The sequence below is a fragment of the Alligator sinensis genome, unplaced genomic scaffold (genome assembly GCF_000455745.1).
Source record: "Alligator sinensis unplaced genomic scaffold, ASM45574v1 scaffold324_1, whole genome shotgun sequence".
NCBI lineage: Eukaryota > Metazoa > Chordata > Crocodylia > Alligatoridae > Alligator > Alligator sinensis.
In genome coordinates this window covers 1,960,485-1,977,676 of record NW_005842188.1, presented here as the reverse complement: position 1 = coordinate 1,977,676, position 17,192 = coordinate 1,960,485, and the positions used below count along the sequence as shown (strand labels likewise).

At 45.6% G+C, this 17,192-nt stretch overlaps 2 protein-coding genes across 3 annotated transcripts in view; one reads left to right on the top strand and one right to left on the bottom strand.

Annotated features, from left to right (window-relative positions):
• The window catches only part of VPS36 (vacuolar protein sorting 36 homolog), a 23,931-nt gene extending 23,880 nt beyond the window's left edge, over positions 1–51 (bottom strand). Inside the window, exon 1 of the mRNA XM_006026305.2 lies at positions 44–51. Coding sequence (XP_006026367.1) covers positions 44–51 — 8 coding nt within the window. The remainder of the gene's footprint in view (positions 1–43) is intronic.
• CKAP2 (cytoskeleton associated protein 2) lies at positions 43–17,098 on the top strand. Of its 2 annotated transcripts, none has more exons than XM_006026296.3 (9): positions 43–119; positions 2,638–2,725; positions 5,262–5,337; positions 8,374–9,230; positions 10,849–11,068; positions 11,662–11,829; positions 12,816–12,888; positions 14,779–15,154; positions 16,097–17,098. In XM_006026296.3, exons 1-9 carry the CDS (start codon positions 50–52, stop codon positions 16,305–16,307), a joined length of 2,139 nt encoding a protein of 712 aa, XP_006026358.1. In that variant the 5' UTR covers positions 43–49; the 3' UTR covers positions 16,308–17,098. The 2 variants fall into 2 exon arrangements, with proteins under 2 accessions (XP_006026358.1, XP_006026357.1); XM_006026295.3 differs by having other exon boundaries at positions 5,259–5,337.
• Positions 17,099–17,192: the final 94 nt, after the last annotated feature.

Here is a 17,192-nt window from a genome sequence, read left to right as displayed (position 1 = left end):
CGTGATTCGAACGGCAGAGCTGCCCGCTCCCCGCATAAAGCGCGTGGCCATGAGCGCGCGGGCGCTGCTGCCGCCGCCGCCGCTCCCCGCCAGCCGCCGCCACCAGCCGGGGTACAGAGGTAACAGCCTCCCCGATCCTCCCCCTCCCCTGTCCCCGTGCACCTGGCTCTGAAGGGAGTCCCCGTCTACGCTGTGTGGATAGTGCTCAGCGTCGGCATAGGACCCCAACGTTAGGTATCATCTTGGAAAAATAGCCGGGTGGGGGTGAGGTGAGTTGAGGTGGGGACAGCAAACGAGCCTCAAAACCTCAGAGTCCCTTCATTATTGCCTTTTAAATCAAGCTTTCAGTAGCGAGCCAATTCATCCCTTCCAACCAAGATGATTTTGTTCGTTTAGATTGAATAGTGTTTTAGCCAATTCTGCAATATCTTAAGCATGTAACTTTTAGCACAGCTTCGTATTGAAATCGGTGGCACCGCGGATTCACGTGAGTGTATGTATGTATGTATGTATCTGCTGAAATATTTGTAGGGCAAGTGCTTTCAGTTCTAGCATTTTGTTTGGTGCCTCTAGCACACGGGTGGGGAGTTACCTTGGCTGGAGGGCTGCTTAACAGCTTTGGTGGGCTGCCAGGGCTGGGAGGGTACACCTCCTGTCAAACTGTTAAGCCCTGCCCCCTGGTTGCCGTCTTGGGATCAGGTGTCCTACCCTTGACTCCTGTCCTTTGCCAATGGAAGTGCTTCCTCTTGACCTGTGTACCCGCTTGAACCAAACCATTTGGTGTTGTTTTCTGCCGGTCTTCCACTGCCTGGGCACAGGTCCTCTGGGCTACTCACTCACATGAAGTCTCCCTTAACTCCCTCACTACATCTTGATCTCAAAAAAAAAAAAAAGGGGGGGGGGATAGGGAGGATCCTGTGATGGTACAGACTACTGTGAGCAGTTCCCAGTCAATGGTGTTTCCTTGGGCTCCGCCTCCCCTACACCCAATCCACTTGCCAACCAGATCTTGATGGCTCCAGATGTATCAGTTCTCAGCAAGGTGTAGCCAGGGTCTTTCTTTGCCTTTTTGTTTTCAGTTACCCCTCCTTTAGGATAGTGATGCTATAATAACTTATTTTGATACCCTTATTATAATTTGATTGTTCAGTCCAATACATCTATATCATGATGTAGATCACCTGATTCCCTAAATTCAGTCACTGGCCCAAAATATAGATATAGCAATTAATGAATAGAAAGAATAAATAATGATTCCAAACTTAAATAATGATTAATTCATCACGTTAATCTTCGCTCACATCGATTGCGTAGCATCAATTAAGCAAGAAGGTTAGTAAGTGGCATGGGAGAGGGGAGGAATGGCTCCCGTTTGGAGTGATTCAAGGCGTTTCTTCCCTCCTTTTCCTCTGTGATGCTGTTGTTCCTGGGTCCGTCTTGCCAAAAAAAAAAGTTCCAGGCTTCTCCTATTCCTTAGTACTGGAGCTTGGGGGAGGAGAAAGGGGGGGATAGTGAGAGAGTTGAGGAGGGAGTGGCACCAAGACCTGTAGTAGGATGCAGGAGGAAGTAGCTTGCCCCTCCATTCAGGGGGCTGGAGGGCATGGGGGGCAAGTAGGCAGGGGAAGGCTCCCAGATGCAGAGCTAGTGCCCCTCAGCCCCACTGGTGGGGCAGGTGTCCCTGATCAAGGGGGGGCAGCATGGAGTAGGGCATATACCTCCCCCTCCTCATCTCTAGGGGTGGGGGCTGTACTCGAGATGGAACCCCAGGGGACCTGCTTGCCCTGCACCCATGCACACATCTCCCTGCCCCTTCCTCCCTCCCATTGCTGCACAGAGCATCAACATTTCTTGTTCTTCCCCAGCTATGGTGAGGGGGTGGGTGCAGGATGACAGCGTGGTAGGGTGGGCATGAGGGCAGGAGCAGGAGGCTCCTCGAGGGGGGCTGGTAGGTGGTGGCACCAGGTGGTGGAGAGCAGGCAGCCTCTGTGGCAGAATAACGTAGGGGCTGGGACTGCTGCACGAGTCTACACGTGGCAGCACAAGAAACAGGAGCCCCCCTGCAGCTGTGAGTGTTTGTACCATGGCATTGCTGGCATGGCACCAAATAAAGCCCTTTGCATGTTGCAGAACTTCATTTAAGCAAGTCGTTCTCTATGCTTCTTATGTTGACTATACATCTATGCAGCTCCACCAGCGCAAAACAGTAGAAGTGTTAATATGGCCTTTACCATTGTATTTCAGATTTGGTGTTGTCATAACTCCCTTGTGTGCTCTCCATACAAATTCCTCAATCCCTGCTGTCAAAAGCAACTGCATCCATGCCACAGCAGCAGTAAAAGATCTGAAAAATCTCAGGCAGGTGAAGGGCACGCAATCCCGATCTCTTTTCCTTGCTAAGAAGGCCCCGGGATTTCTTTTGCTTAGTGGTTAATTTAGCAAAAGCACTTTTGGAATATTGTAAAAGCAATACTGAATGTATGCAATGCATTTCATGCAACACTAAATGGAAAATGTTCAGTGTTGATATCAAGACTCCTGTGTATATTATTAACAAGAGAATTTCTTGAATTTCTAGTGTCAGAGGCATTATTATATTCATTCATCTTTTCATTTCATTTGTTTTCTTTTGTCTTTTAGAGCAAAGACGACAAAAGGTTGAAGAATACCTGTCAAGAAGAAAGACTTTTTCTGGCTTGTTCACACGGCAGAAGCAAACGCACAACAGGTTAAGATCACTATTTATAATTGTATCAGGGTGGCATCCTCAGGGGTGGTCACAAGCCCCTGGAGGCCCCCCCCAAAAGTCCCTTTTTTCCCTGCTTGATCTGAGAACAGTCTCCCCTTTGCATACCTGCCACACCATCATGTCTCTTACGATTATAAAAGGGCCTGGGGCTTCCCAGACCTGGTCTTGTTCTAATGACCACTTGGTGGCTGTGGTCCTTTCCCTCATGGGCTAATTGCATCCTTCCGTATGTCCGCTGCACCACGTCCCATGCCTTGTAGATGGCATCATCATTAATGTTTTGCTGCATGTCTATACTCCTCTTCTGGTCCCTCAGCCAGCCTCTCTCTGGGCTGCCAGGCTCTTTGGTCTCTTCATTTGTCACCTTGCTGGGCTACTGGACCCTTCTGGTCCCAGTGCACTATTCCCAGCCCCTCGCTAGACAGCTGGACCCTCTGGTCCTTCCCATGCTTTTATTTCAGGGTGCGCTCTCCTAGCCTTTCTCCATCAAGGGGTAATTTGCAAGGCAGAGGGGGCTGGGGTTTTAGGGTGCTCCAGACTCGCCTTTCCTTGGGGTTTGGCCCTGGTGGCACTTTCTACGGGCTGCTCTGCTACAAGCAGTTGCACCATCATGACCCCAAACCCCAGTAGGGTGCAGTTTTTTGTCATACCCAGGACAAGCTTTGGCCCTGGTCTCGCTGGCTGTCATGCAGCTCCCTTCTGCACTCAACTCTCACTTTCCTCCAGGCTACCTCTGGCCCTGGCTCTCCTGCCTCCGGGCTCCCTGGTCTCAGTACTGTCTTGGACCCTCCTTTACCTCTGGTCCTGTCCCAGCCATCTTTATTCTGGGCCTCAGTTTCTCCAACCCCTTTCTCTCTGGCTGTGGCCACACCTGTACCTTCAGTCTCTCCTAGGTCTCTTCCATCTCGGGCCAGTTGAGAACTCCAGGCCCTCTCTGGCTGCAGTAGTCTCGCACTGCAGCTGCCTCTGCTCTTCGGCCTCTCTGGGCCCTGGTCCTGCCAGCAGGCCAGTGAGATTCTCTGGTTCGCTCTCTCCACCACCTTCTCTTCTGGGCCCTCCTACTCTTCAGATAGCCCTGGCTTGACCAGGGGCTGGGGTGAGTGGAGACAAGCGGGGAGCCCCAGGGGGTTTGAGGTTGCAGTGCAGCCCAGCGGCTGCAGGCTGCTGGCATTGGCCATTCCTGGGGCCACTGCAGCAGGGGCTAGGGCGAGTTCGGGCAAGCTGCGCTGCGCCGTGCTGCGCCCCATGCCCCCTGGGGCTCCGCTTGTTCCCACTTACCCCAGCTCTTGCTGCAGTGGCCCCGGGAACTGCCGACAGTGGCTGTGGAGGAAACTGTCAGTGGGTGGAGGGTGTGGGGGCTGTGGCTCTTGCTGCTACGTGCACCCCAGGAGGGCTGGGGGCCTCTTCCTGGGGGGTGCCCCCAGATCTGTGCTGGATGAGAGCAGGCTGCCGCCCACCCCGAGCACCAGGAGAAATCCTGTGTCCCTGCCAGCCCCAACCTACAACAGCAGCCTGTTCCTGCCTGCAGATCCGGGGGCACGCGGCCCGTGGGAAGAGCCTGGTACAGTCTCCCAGCCTGCAGCCCTTCTGAGGTGTGCATAGCGGCAAGAGCGGTGGCCCACACCCACTGACAGTTCTCCCCCACTTTGCTCCTTGCTGTAGCCCTGGGAGCGGCCAACACCACTTGCCTGGAGCCCTTGGGCTGTGCTGCATCCCGTCCCTTCCCTAGCCCTAGCCTCACTCCCTCCCTCCCTCCCTCCCTCGCTGCTATAGGAACGTATTTGTTACCTTGTAAACTGGGTTCCCTTTATGCAAATTTGATTTATGCGCAGTTTTCTGGGAACGCATGTACTGCATAAATCAAGGGTAACCTGTAGTAGTGCTCATATTGAGTTTAATAGTTCTATTTGTACTTCTTCAGTTAATTTATGCCATGGTTTTTGTGGGGTTCATTTGTGGGATCTCTTGCCTATCAGTATAGGTTGAGCATAAGACTGAGACCTAACACTTAGACTACAGTCGTCCTTCATCCTTCATAATTGCTGTGGTAAAGTCCCATGACCTGATGTCTCACTAATGTAAAAATAGTGACAGTAACTAGTACAGTCATGACAATATTTGACGCATCAAATGCTGCTCCATCTTTTGTTTGCTAAAACCTTATTCAGATAAATGCTGGTTGAAAGAAGAAAAGGTGTGGTGGGTCAATAAGATCCTCTTCTATCTGAAAATACCATGTGTGAATGCTCTAACTTGGGAACATTCAGTTGTGTTGTCAAATGGAACTTTTGCCACTTACCTTGTACTCTGTGGCTTGAAAGATTTCTTTCTGATTTTATAATTTCAAATTGAAATGGTTTATGTTGTGGCTAAGTTTCTAGTTGTGCTGCCTTGTTAATCTAAAATTTTTAGTTTTATGATATAGGGAAGCCACCAAAATGTACCTGTAGTATATCTGATGCAATACTCCTTTGAGTAACTCTTAACCCCTTGTTTCCATCTATCTTAAAAGCAGCAACAGAACTGGGAAAGTAGCTTGTGATGAACTGCAAGAAAAAGTAAAGAGCTTAAAATCTGCAAAGCAAAAAATGGTGAGTAGTTTTGTTTTTTTTCTGTTTGTGTCCTTCCCCCACCCCCTCACCCCTTCCCTCCCCATTTTAAACTGATAATTAAATCCCAATCAAACTTGTTTGGAATTTGTAGCTGCAAAACTCAGACACTTGTTGTATTTAACAGGTAATATTTTGTTTCACAATGTCTATATAAAAAAAAAAAAAGCTTCCTTAGATATGAAGAAAGCGTTAACATTACTACTGCTGTCCAGTTACTTTAGTGCTTTAGAACCTTGCAAAACTCTCTTTGAAGATGTGTGTATCCGATGTGATTAAAAAAGTGTCCTGAACTAAGAGGTGGGAAGAATGAATTAATGGAGACAACTTAATTTTTTTTAAGCATGAGGACTGTAGTTCAAACTGTAGAATAGTTTTTATTATGAGTATGGGAAGACAGGGTGCTATAACTGGAAAATTTCGACTAACCTTTTCAACACTTGGCCTCTGACTAGTTGCTTTCTCTATTCTTCTAAGTGTTTCTATTTCTTTAATCATTTATTAAGGAAGTTGAAAGGTCTTCAATTTGACTGACTACAGCAGGCTTGTCCAACATATGGCCCGCAGGCTGCCATGCGGCCTGCCAAGCTGTTTTCTGAGACCTGAGGTGCTGCGATGGGAAACTAAAGTAAACATTACTTTCGTTTGGGGGGGGGGGGGACGGGGGGCGGGGGGGGCGGGGCCGCGCCCCGCGGCCCCCAGCCAGCAGTGAGGGGAGGGGAGCTGCTTACCCCCGCGGGGCCGGGCTCATCATGTGAGCCGGGTCCTGCCGCCGCTGCCCCGAGGGCTGCGCGGCGCGGGGCTGCCCCAGCCGCGCCTGATTGGACTTCTTCTCTGGCTCTGCCTCTTGCCCCCAGCGCACAGCCGGGGGAGCTGCAGCATGGCCTGCCCCCTGCCCGCACGCGTGGTGGATGGAGGCACCAGGTGAGGCCCTGTGCGGGGCGTGCAGTTGCCGGAGCCGGGCTGGGTGGGAGGCAGGAGGAGCCCGGCCCAGAGGCGCTCTATGTCCAGCCGCCTCCTTGGCAGTTCAGGTCCTGCTAATGTAGCCTGCATGGCTGAGGATGGGGGTCTGCATGCTGCTGGAGCAGCTCGTGCAGTGAGGGGGTCCTAGGGGCCACCTCACAGCATGCAGCCTGTGCAACACATGCTGGTGTCATCTGGGGCCCACAGCCTCACCAGATCTGAACAGCCCTGGATTGGCTTATCCTTGAGATCTCTTCCACGTCTCTGCAGTATATGCCTACAATTTCTATTTAATTTTAAGACACCGCCCCCCTAATCTCAGGACTATCTAGGCCCCTGTCTCTTCCTTGGGTATTACTTGTGCTCGTCGCCTCAAGTTCCAATTATTGAAGAGGTGATGGAATTTTTTCCTTTTATCTGTTGTTTTAGTCTTAAACTGATAGGGGGATAAGCATGAGATGGGTCTTAGACAGCTACTGTGTCTAAAGGACATGGTTAGTTTTAAGTTCTAAAATTTACTTTTAAAATCTCATTTTAAAACCTAATTCAGCATAAAAAGAAACATTTAAAATGCTTTAGATCCTTTGCAAACCAAAAAGGTCTTGAGCAGTAGTGTGCAATCCTATAAGGCTGCTGCTTGTGATACTTTTCTATCTCAAAGGAAGGTGTGTCAGGGTCCTAAAAACAGTCTCTCTTTAGTTGAAGTGACATTTATAGGAATTAATTTTACAAAAGTCATATTTCTAGTATTCTACACAATCTGCTCTTACTCTTAACAATCCTTCAACTAGAAATATATTAGTTAGCAGTCACCTTTTACCATTTCACTACTTCGATCTTCCAACTTTCCATAAATCATAAAGCGTGCACAGTGCTAAATTGGTTGCTGTAGGGAAGAATGCCTCGTCCATTTGGAGGAGAGTGTTTGTCAGACTAAATGAAATTAAACATTCAAAGCTGCATATTCCCCAGAATGCACAGGGAATCTCCCACTAATGTCTGTAGGCTTGTATAGAGATCTAGAGGAGTATGCAGTAATGAAACTTGATATAGAGTGAAAGCTTTTATTGCATTTGATAAGGAAAAACTGCTCTGTGTTTCTCTCTGGTCTTCCCTCCCAGCTTCTGCCTTTTGGGGGTTTGCTTTTACAATGTTAACTGTTCTATGACTGACTGTTTTAGCTCTTGGATTGGCGACTGTTGGCACTGAAATGGGGTGGGGTTTTTTGCACTTTAGGATTGAACTCCCCTCCCTTATCCTATGAGATAATTAAATGATAACTCATATTTGAGTTAATTTCAGGTTCCTGGTAGCCTCAAGCAGAAGACGTTTTATATTCATGTATGCTTAGTTCAGATTTAAAACTCCATCTGTTGCAGTCATAATGGCTAGAAATATTACCGGAAGGTTAGTTTATGCACAAGTCTGCTCTAGTAGCTCTATGCTGGCCTCTTCTAAACTGGATCTAGGGCTGCTTTAATTCTTAAGTGTTTAGGTGAGGATTTTGTATGGGTTTTTTGCATGTTCTACAAGGAGGATTTTCTTAGGTATGATTTAGGGACCTACCAAATTCATGATTCATGATTTTTGTAGAAACTGACTTGGGTCCCTACAAAAAAGCATGGGAACCATAAAAAAACAAGGAAACGGGGGAAGGGAGCTGCAAACAGAGGTGGGAAGCCCTGGCATCCTGAAGCATGGTAGGGAGGGGGTACCATTTTCATGGCAGAGCATAGCTGGGGCCCCCAGAAATCCCGCCATCTGTCAACCTCTGAGGGGGGGTGAGACTTCCGAGGCCCCTTGGTCAATCAGTGGGGAAGGGGTGCTGTGTTCTGCTGCAGAAATGGTGCTGGATGTTGTCCCATGATCATGAAATATGGAGGTAGCCTCCCTCAATTAGGTAGGTCCCAAGGTATCTCCACTTTCTTTAAGACCATTTGCAGTGTTTCTTTCTTTTTCCTTCCCCCCACAGGCTCTGCATTTCCTTTTAGTGACTTGTATGTTGCATGGCATTAGTGTATTTTTGTTATCTTCATGTAAATATTTCTATTTCAGGAAAATAAAGAAAATGCTGAGAGCTCTCCAGGGAACCAATCAAGCAGAACTTTGGAAAAAAGCACGGCATCTTTAAATGACATAGATGTGAAGGCTACTACTATATTAACAGAATCTAGTGCAAGGGCAAACTGCAGTTCTGAAGATCTTAGTCCAGCTGTTAATGCTTCCAAAAATGAAGCTGTTGAAACCCAAACCCAACTGATGTCATTTAGCCAATCCTTCCTGCACAAAAGAAGCATCAAAGAGAAGAAACTGATTGCGGAAAAGCAGATATCTGATGCCAGCCTTCCAAAGAAACCTGTGCTTGGTTCCTATCGTGGCAAGATTATCCCATCCAAGATAAACTCCTTCTGGAAAACACAAGGTGATACAGATGGAAGGAGTTCTTCAGCAAACAAAAAGCCTGTGGTTGTCTCCCAACTAAAAGTGAGACCATCACTTCCAAGCAGTAGTAGTGCAGTCATGAAAACTGTCAAAGCAACAAACTCAGCTAGTGCAGTGAAGTTGAAAGGTACTACCTCCTTCCAGACCAGGCCACCTGCAAAGGCTTCTATTAGCCATTCACAGTCCACCCAGAACAAGGAAAAACCAACATCTAGTAGTGTGGTAGGAAGTACTGTGACTGTCCAAAGAAAGCCTAGTAGAAGTGTGACACTGCCATTAAAGACAGATTTTCCAAGTGCTAAAACTCTTTTTGTGGCTGGGGCAAAGAAAACTGAAGCTTCATCCAAAGATGTAAGATCAGGTGCTTCAGCCAAATCTGTTTCTTTGACTTGTGGTGCCAGTTCCACTCAAGATAAAAAAGCTGTTGGCAACAAACTTATTCTGCCAAAGGAGTCAGCTGAAGACAGAAGGTAATGTAATTAATAAAAGATTAAGGTTTCTCTGATTGCAATAGGCAGGTCTAAAGAGATTTGAATGGCAGTGTCTGTTGTTGTAGGTGCACTATCACACATCTTCACATCTTGATCACTTGGAATCTATTTCTTTCAAATACTACACTGAAAGCTAAGAAGTTGATGCAGTTGATTTTGAATTCAGCTCTTTTGGCCATCAGCTTGTCCTGCTTTGGGACTATAAATGGGTAGTTCTTCCTGCAACATCACAAAGGCATGTAGTATCAGTGCGTCTTTAAGCTCTTTTGGGTGGTGGTGATCTTGCTAAGCATGGCACTGATGTGTATTTAATCAAATTACATATGTGTGTGTAAAATAATAGGTTAGTGTAAGATGTATATAGAAGTGAAAGTAACGTTTGTAATAAACTAAGTATTTTAAGATGGGAGTGATAGGGGGTCAACAGCATGGCTAAATTCACTAGTGGAATAGTATCTTTCCATTCTAAGTGAAAGACTTTTTTTTTTTTTTTTTTTACTTAGATAATTGGTGATAGGCCTTACTGGATAATTGTTTGTGTGGTAGCCTACGTGCAATGGGTTGGTATTCTTGATGCTGTATCTAGTGGACATTGCCAGTTTGGAATACTGTATAGATAGTCCCAGCATAAAAACAGTTGAAGTGGCTATCATTCAGATTTGACATGGCTCTGGAAGTTCTTTCCAGATACTGCCAATGTATCCTGCTATAGGGAGCATCTGTTGCTGTTGCCTGTACTTTGCCTGTTCTGAGGCTTGGGGGATTCAGTATTCAGACTGTCTAGTACAGGAGATGTCAACCCAGGGTATGCTTACCCCCAGGGTTACTTGGAAAGGGGCTAGGGGGTGCAGGCAGGCAGGGATGGACGGAACGCCGCCACCCACAACCCTATGCCGCTGCTTCGCAGGAGCAGGGCTGGGGGGGAAGGGGGAGGGCAGCAGCTCCCCTTTGCGGGTGGCACTGGCCAGCTGGATGCAGGGAGATGGGGGGGTAGAACTTGTATGCAGTGGTGGCTGCTGCTGCCATCCAGCACCCAGTGCTGCTGCTGCCACTGCATGCAAATCTTCCCCCCTTGCCTCTCCTGCTCCGTGTCCAGCCACTGCCACCCCTTCCCCTAGTCTGCTAGAAATGTACCCAGAAGGGGTATCTCCTTAAAAAGGGTTGAAAACCCCTGGTCTAATATTTATGACAAGTACTAAACGCCACACTTTTTCTCTAAACCTTCAGGGCCCCTCCAGTAATTTAGAAGTAGTTCCTTTGCACTATACAGAAAAAGAGGCTGCTTGGTGGTGTTCTTGTGTTTTTGGTTTTTTCTGTCTCTCTTCAGTCTTATGCTTCTGCTGGGACAGACAAGATGGGCATGTATTGGGTTACTCAAACTCTCTAGCAGCTGAAGTAGTGTCCAGGGATTCAAAGTTCCTACCTATGCTTATAGGGTGGTTATAGATGTACATCTTGAGGATTAGTGAAGGTGAACAAAGGGTCCTATAAAGATTCTTTTCTTGTCTATCCCCAAAGTATTCCTTTGTGTAAACTACTTTGACTGGCCCTAATTTTTGTGTTTATTAAGTGCTACTCTAATTGTACTTCAATGCAGAATTCGTCTAGCTGAATGGAGGGCATCCAAAGGAAAAGCATTTAAGAAGCCACTTCCTACTGCTGTGCCAATTACCAAACCTGAGGACAGTACATTACACACAACCCCCCAAAAACATGTTGAATCTTTTTGGACTACAATAGAAGAGGAGGATGAGGAAGGAATAATCAGTGAAAAAGTCACCAAGACTCTTGCAGAGTGTCTCCATTCAACAGAACAGGTACCAATTCTGTGACATGAAGTTCCTAATTCTTTAGACCATTAGAGCCTGGGGATCTGATTGATTTAAAGGGAAATCCAATACCTTGAGGATTCATGTGATCCAGATCTACATAACCATCCACTGAATTATGAAGCAAAGCTTGCACTAAAATTTCATGACCTCCTTTTACACAAAGTTCGTGTCGGGAGGAAGGAATTAAATATGTAGTCACTTCATTGCTTTGTTAGCTTACTTTTTGCTAAAAAAATGCCTATAACTTTTATGGATTGTTAGTTATATTCTGCCAAAGGATTTTCCTACAGTGATTCTGTAGGAGATGGATAGGATTCAACTAATAAAGAAGAGTAACTCAATTTATATTTCAACGTATAGACAAAAGCTTAATTTGTTGGAACTTGGTACATGTCTTAAGATGTTAATCTTAATACACTACCAAAGTTTAACAGTATAAATATATTTATCAGCTTTATCAGGATCACTCTTGAAAAACATAAGCAAACAGGTTTTCTGGAACAAATATATTCCTGTTTTTTTGGAGAATGGGTTCATTTGAGACTAAATCTTCTTTGCTATTTTATGTTCCCTGTTAGGGGTGTCCACGGGATAAAATACATGCCACTCTGGAGAATCTAATTCAGTGTGTTCCAAAGGCAAAAAAAATTGCTAAGTATTGGGTGTGTCAGATGCGTCTTGAACAGACAGGTCCCATTGAGAAGATCATTGCTGTTTACGAGGAGGCTATTTTGGCAGGAGCAGAGGTGAGGAACATAATTTTGTGGTGTTGTGGAAATGGGTGAAAAGGAAAGATGAACTTCGAATTTACTTGGAGCAGAGCTTCCATATATTAACGCTAGTTGACTTTAGCAGAGTGGTAATCCAATCACACTGACTTGACCTGAGCTCCTGATTTTTGCATTTGCTAGTCTGCATGTGCACTGCAACTTTAGTAAATACTCAAATACTGCTCTTAAGAGGGGAGGGAAATGATTGCATGTCATTGACATGTAATGTTCAGCCTAGGGGAAATTTCTGACTGAAACTAGTAACAGAGTTCTATTTCTTGATGCTTTTTAGTCTCCCCTCCTGCTCCCCCCTGACACAAATTGCATAGCTTTTGATGTTACTCAGAGTTGTCTATCACAAGTCATTGATTTTTTTTTTATATTAACAAAAAATTACCCTTTTAGAACACAACTTCAGAATGCAAAAATTTAGGTTGCAGTAGCAATAATTATGCTATTACATTGTACAGGATACATCAAAAGCAATAGAACAGTTAATGTTGGTTCAAGCCTCATTTGTAGTATACAGGAGTAAAACTTCATTTTGTGCTATTATGGGATCAACTCTATACACTACAAAACATGTACATCAGGACAAAAATATTTTTTTAAAATAACATTAAAATAGGCTATCATAAACGTTTATTTTTTGTGCATAATTTGTTTTCTTCTGGTTCCAAAATGGCAAATCCCCTTCCTAAAAGGGAGTACTTCCGGAGGCAAGGGGCAGGACTTCCAATCCCAAGGTAGTGACCAGGGGACAGGGCACCTGCTAAAGGACTCTTGCGGCCCTCCACAGCTCAAAAACAATTGTTAAATGGCCCTCCAGTCAAAATAATTGCCTGCCCCTCATTTACAATATATTGGGAGTCTGCAGTGTGTTTAAATGGAAACTATACTAATGCATTTCTGTTCCTTGTTGGAATTTGCTCTCTGGAGTTAACAGAAGCAATTTTTCCCAGCCTAAACAGGAGTTACGGAGTACAGTAGCAGATATTATGAAGAATTCTGAGAGTCTTTCCAAGTCACAGCCTGGTAAGTTTGGTTCCCTTACCACCCTCCCAATTCATCTTAAAATACCTGTCTTAAAAAAATTACCCTGCATTATTCAAGCAAAAGTTGCATTCATCAGTCATATGTCAAGAAAACTTGTTTTGGCAATCAATTTTAATGCCTAAACCCCATCTCAACTGCTAGCATTTTACAAAGGCTGACAAGTAACACCTGTCAGTTCTTCTCACCTTTTATTCTGCAGTAACTATCAGTATTGTCTGACCTCTTTAGCACCTAATGTTTTAATAAGGTTAAAGGCTAAAGTCAGTTCTTTGGGTTATAGATACTCAAGGGTGCAAAAGTAGCAGCAACCATCTCGGAGTCGCTGTTGAGAAAATACCTTTGATCTACTATACGAATTATCTACTCTTCATAAAATATTGAGTGCCTAGAATACAAGATACCACACTGAGGGCCTTGTTACACCTTATGCTGTGAGCTGAACAAATGTTGATTGGCTTTATTGCTAGTTTGGAGTAGTCATATCCTTTAGTCTAGACCTCCCTGCTCACCAGGCCTAATGGCAAGTCACAGCTATGCAGGGACAGCTGCCTGCTGGGAGCAGCCCGGGCTTCTGGCTGGCAGCAGCTACCCAGAGGCTGCAGCCAGGAGGCTCCAAACAGCTGTGCCGGGCTCTGGTGTGTGCACTCGCGCATCAGAATGGTCAGTGGGGGAAGAACCTGAGGCAGCGCAGCTCTGGTCTCTCCCCTGCTGCTGGCATGGAGCTAGTGACTGGGTTCTGGAGCCCAGTGCAGCTGTTTGCAGCCAGCCTGGGCTCTGGGGAGCTGCAGCAAGCAGCAGGCAGGCTGCAAACAGCTGCGCTGGGCTTCACAGCTCCGGCATCAGCTCCATGCTGGCGGCAACAGCATGGGCACCTCAGGGTGGGCTGCGCTGCCCCGCTGTCCACTGAGGTGCATGCATAGTCACCACCAGCATGGAGCTGATGCCGGAGCTGTGGAGCCCAGTGCAGCTGTTTGCAGCCTGCCCACTGCTTGCTGCCACTGCCCAGAGCCCAGGCTAGCTTTAAACAGCTGCACCGGGCTCTGGAACCCTGCTATAACCTCCGTGCCGGGAGCAGGGGAGAGACTGGGGCTGCGCTGCCTCAGACCCCTTTCCTACCGCCCGCTCCAAAGCGCGGGTGCACACACTGGTACGGAGCTGATGCCGGAGCCCAGCACAGCTGTTTGGAGCCTCCTGGCTGCAGCTGGCCCCAGCTCTGGGTAGCTGCTGCCAGCCAGGAGCCCGGACTGCTCCCAGCAGTCAGGTGGGACGCTGCAAGCCCTGCTGGGAGCAGCCCGGGCTCAATCGCTGGCAGCAGCTGCCCAGAGCCGGGGCTGGCCATGGCGTGCCAAGCAAAATGGCCTCGCGTGCCATGCTCAGCATGTGTGCCAGGGGTTGCTGACCCCTGGCCTAGAGGCTCCAAATTCTGCAGGTGGCCATGGCCCAAGCACCTGATAGTCCAGTGGGCCAGATAAAGATATGGCCCACACTGCCATTCTGACACCCCTGTTCTACGGTATATGAAATTGAGCATTTAGAATTGTAGTCACTTTTGAAAAATGTAGGCCATCGCTGTCTGAGGAGACTTGGCATGCTTGTAGGCAAGTGCTCTTTGCGGGATGGATTACAGTGAAACTACATCAGTGAAACAATTCAATTAATTCGGTTTCCTTGGCCATGCTGTTAGAAGCTTTAGGATTTCAAAGACTAGCTTTAGAAGGGCTTATTTATGGGTCCAACTGCCATACTCTTGATTTCTAACGCCACCTCCCCACCCCTTCCCACCATATTGCACACTACTGCTGTTGTTTACTGGATCTTTAGTTGTGATTTAATCATGACCTGCATTTTTATTCTGATACGCTTTTTCAGAGATGTGTGTGAAGGAGGAAGTTGATTTAAATGATGATAGAGATGAAATTAACAATGAAGCTAACTCTTCTATTGGGAAGGTAGAGGAGACCTTCCAAATGCTCAACCTGAATGATGAAGAAAAGCCAGAAGTGACAAATGAAGTGAAAAAAGAAGAAAAAATTGTTTTGGTTTCAGAGATGAATGGAGAATACTCATCTAAAGAAGACAAACACAGTAATAAAGAAAAAAGAAAGAAAACGGTAAAATATAAAGATGACCAGGATAATAATGATGCAGTAATGGTGCTGCCATCAGAATCTAGGACTCCAGACAAGGAAAATGAAGCATCTTATGTAATTAAATACAGTGTGTCAACTACTCCACACTTAGAGAGGTAAGATGATTTATGGTAAGTTTGGGACATGAATATGTGGCATGTTTATGCTCCCTCCAGCAACCTCAGGATCTTCATGAAACTTGCAAGCAGTTATCTGGTCTTAGCTGCTTGTACAAGGCGGTGTTACAGCATCCTTCTCCTGTGTGGTGGAGAGCATATAATAGACTGTTCTATCAATTGGCCAATGGGTAACCTGAGATGGAAACAGATGATGCACCTGTAACCAGTGTAGATTTACTGCAGACTTTTCCCAGAATTAACTTGCCCTGAACTTTTATACCAGTACAGCTATTAAGAAAGCTGGGGAGAACCTTGGGAAGAAGCAACATGGGTGGCTTTTTTTTCCTGGCCTAGCTACTTTTTCCTCTGAGTGAGTTAGCCTATTCTGTCCTTGGACAAAATGAATTTGGAGCATAAGTCTATGGAAGCATGTGTAAAACTGTCGGTTGGGGGAGGAAGTGGAGGAATGCTTTCTTTCCTTCTGTTGGGAGGATTGGATTATGTAAAGCGGGGAACATTGCTTTCTATTTCAGTTGGTTTGGGGACTTTCAGTTGGATAGTGCCATGCAGCAGCAGTTTTAACACTGAACAGATGTGTCTACATGTTGCCATATGACAACATGGCTACAGCACTGTGCTTTCTTTTGGAAGTTGTATAGTCCAGTGCAATAACTGCCTGTACTGCACCATGCATGCGGTGGACAGTTAGATTTTGCCACTATGTTGTCATAGCAACACACTACAATGGGGGAGTGCGCTGCTACGGTGATGTAGCTGCTGATCACATGTAGACTCACATGACTGCTACATCACTCTAGCATGACAAAACATGTCGGTACAGAAACGTGGGGCAATGTGTAGATGTTCCCAATATGTCTCAAAACGCATCTCTGACAATGCTTGCTTTTTTGTGTGTGTGTTCTGTTTCTTAACACTTAGAGAGAAGAGAAAGATGCAGTGTGCAGCAACTGGCTCTGCGGTTAAAGATCTAAGATTCCTGACTCCTGTGCGGCGTTCTCGACGCCTTCAGGAAATGAGCAAGCTAAATATGTTTAAGGATCATGATCCCATGGTTTCTTCACTTGAACAGCTGAAAGAATTGGGATCCCAAAGCAATGCCTTTATCTTCAGAAAAAACAGTGCACTATAATCTACTCCGGGAATAGTAAAAGTAGCAATAACTTTACAAAGAAGGCACTTGCCCTCTTTAAGAGAAGCTTTGACTCCTTGCTCATTTGTGTAGCTGATGTAATATGAAATTTGCAAAGCTGGTTTAATTATCTAAAGGCTGTAGTCAAGCTTTTAAACTAATAATGTGTGTATACTCTCTCAAGCTGTTGTGGTTTAAAAAAAAAAAGTTTGGTCTGTTTTGGTATTGTAAATTATTCAGGTCTTGTTTAAACACATGGAACTACAAATTAAGGAATAGGTTAGCATACTCAGTTATCTCCCTTGTTCCTATAATGAGTTGTTAGGACTACCCATTGCTTTACATTGGTGAATCCCCATAAGACAAGTGTGTTGCATGCAATTTTAGATTATTCAATTTTTTAAAAGTGTTCCTGTATAAAGATGAAATATCTAAATATCTAAAAGATGGTCAATAGGAAAGTCAAGTCAACCTGTCTGTTTTGTGTTGGGCTTTTTTGTTTTGTGGCTTTCGTGTATGTTGTGGCATTTTGTTTCTGTGTGGGTTTGTCTTCTTTGGTTTTTAGTATTTGTTTTCAAAGAAAAACAAACTTTCTACAAGTGGTACTAATGGAAGCTTTTCTATTTTAAGAAGCTGACATAGCAAGGGACTTTTAATTCCATTGTCTAGGAAACTACTTAAGGCTTCAATGTTTTGTGCTTTGCATGGGGCCCCTATACACTAATTTTCTGTATTTAATGTTTTAATATAGACTTGTATTAATCTGTTCCATGGTAGAGGTTTCTATTAAACTGATCAATTTGAGTTACAGTTGCTTTATTTGTATTATTTATAGGTTAAAGCTTGGTAGTTGTTAGTAGTTATGACTATCCAATTTCCAAAATT

Bases quoted from the DNA above. Each gene is read 5' to 3' on its own strand.
- CKAP2 (XM_006026295.3), top strand. From the start codon at position 50: ATGAGCGCGCGGGCGCTGCTGCCGCCGCCGCCGCTCCCCGCCAGCCGC. The intron at 5,338-8,373 runs GTGAGTAGTTTT...TTTCTATTTCAG, and splicing joins AATCTGCAAAGCAAAAAATG to GAAAATAAAGAAAATGCTGA. The intron at 11,830-12,815 runs GTGAGGAACATA...AATTTTTCCCAG, and splicing joins CTATTTTGGCAGGAGCAGAG to CCTAAACAGGAGTTACGGAG.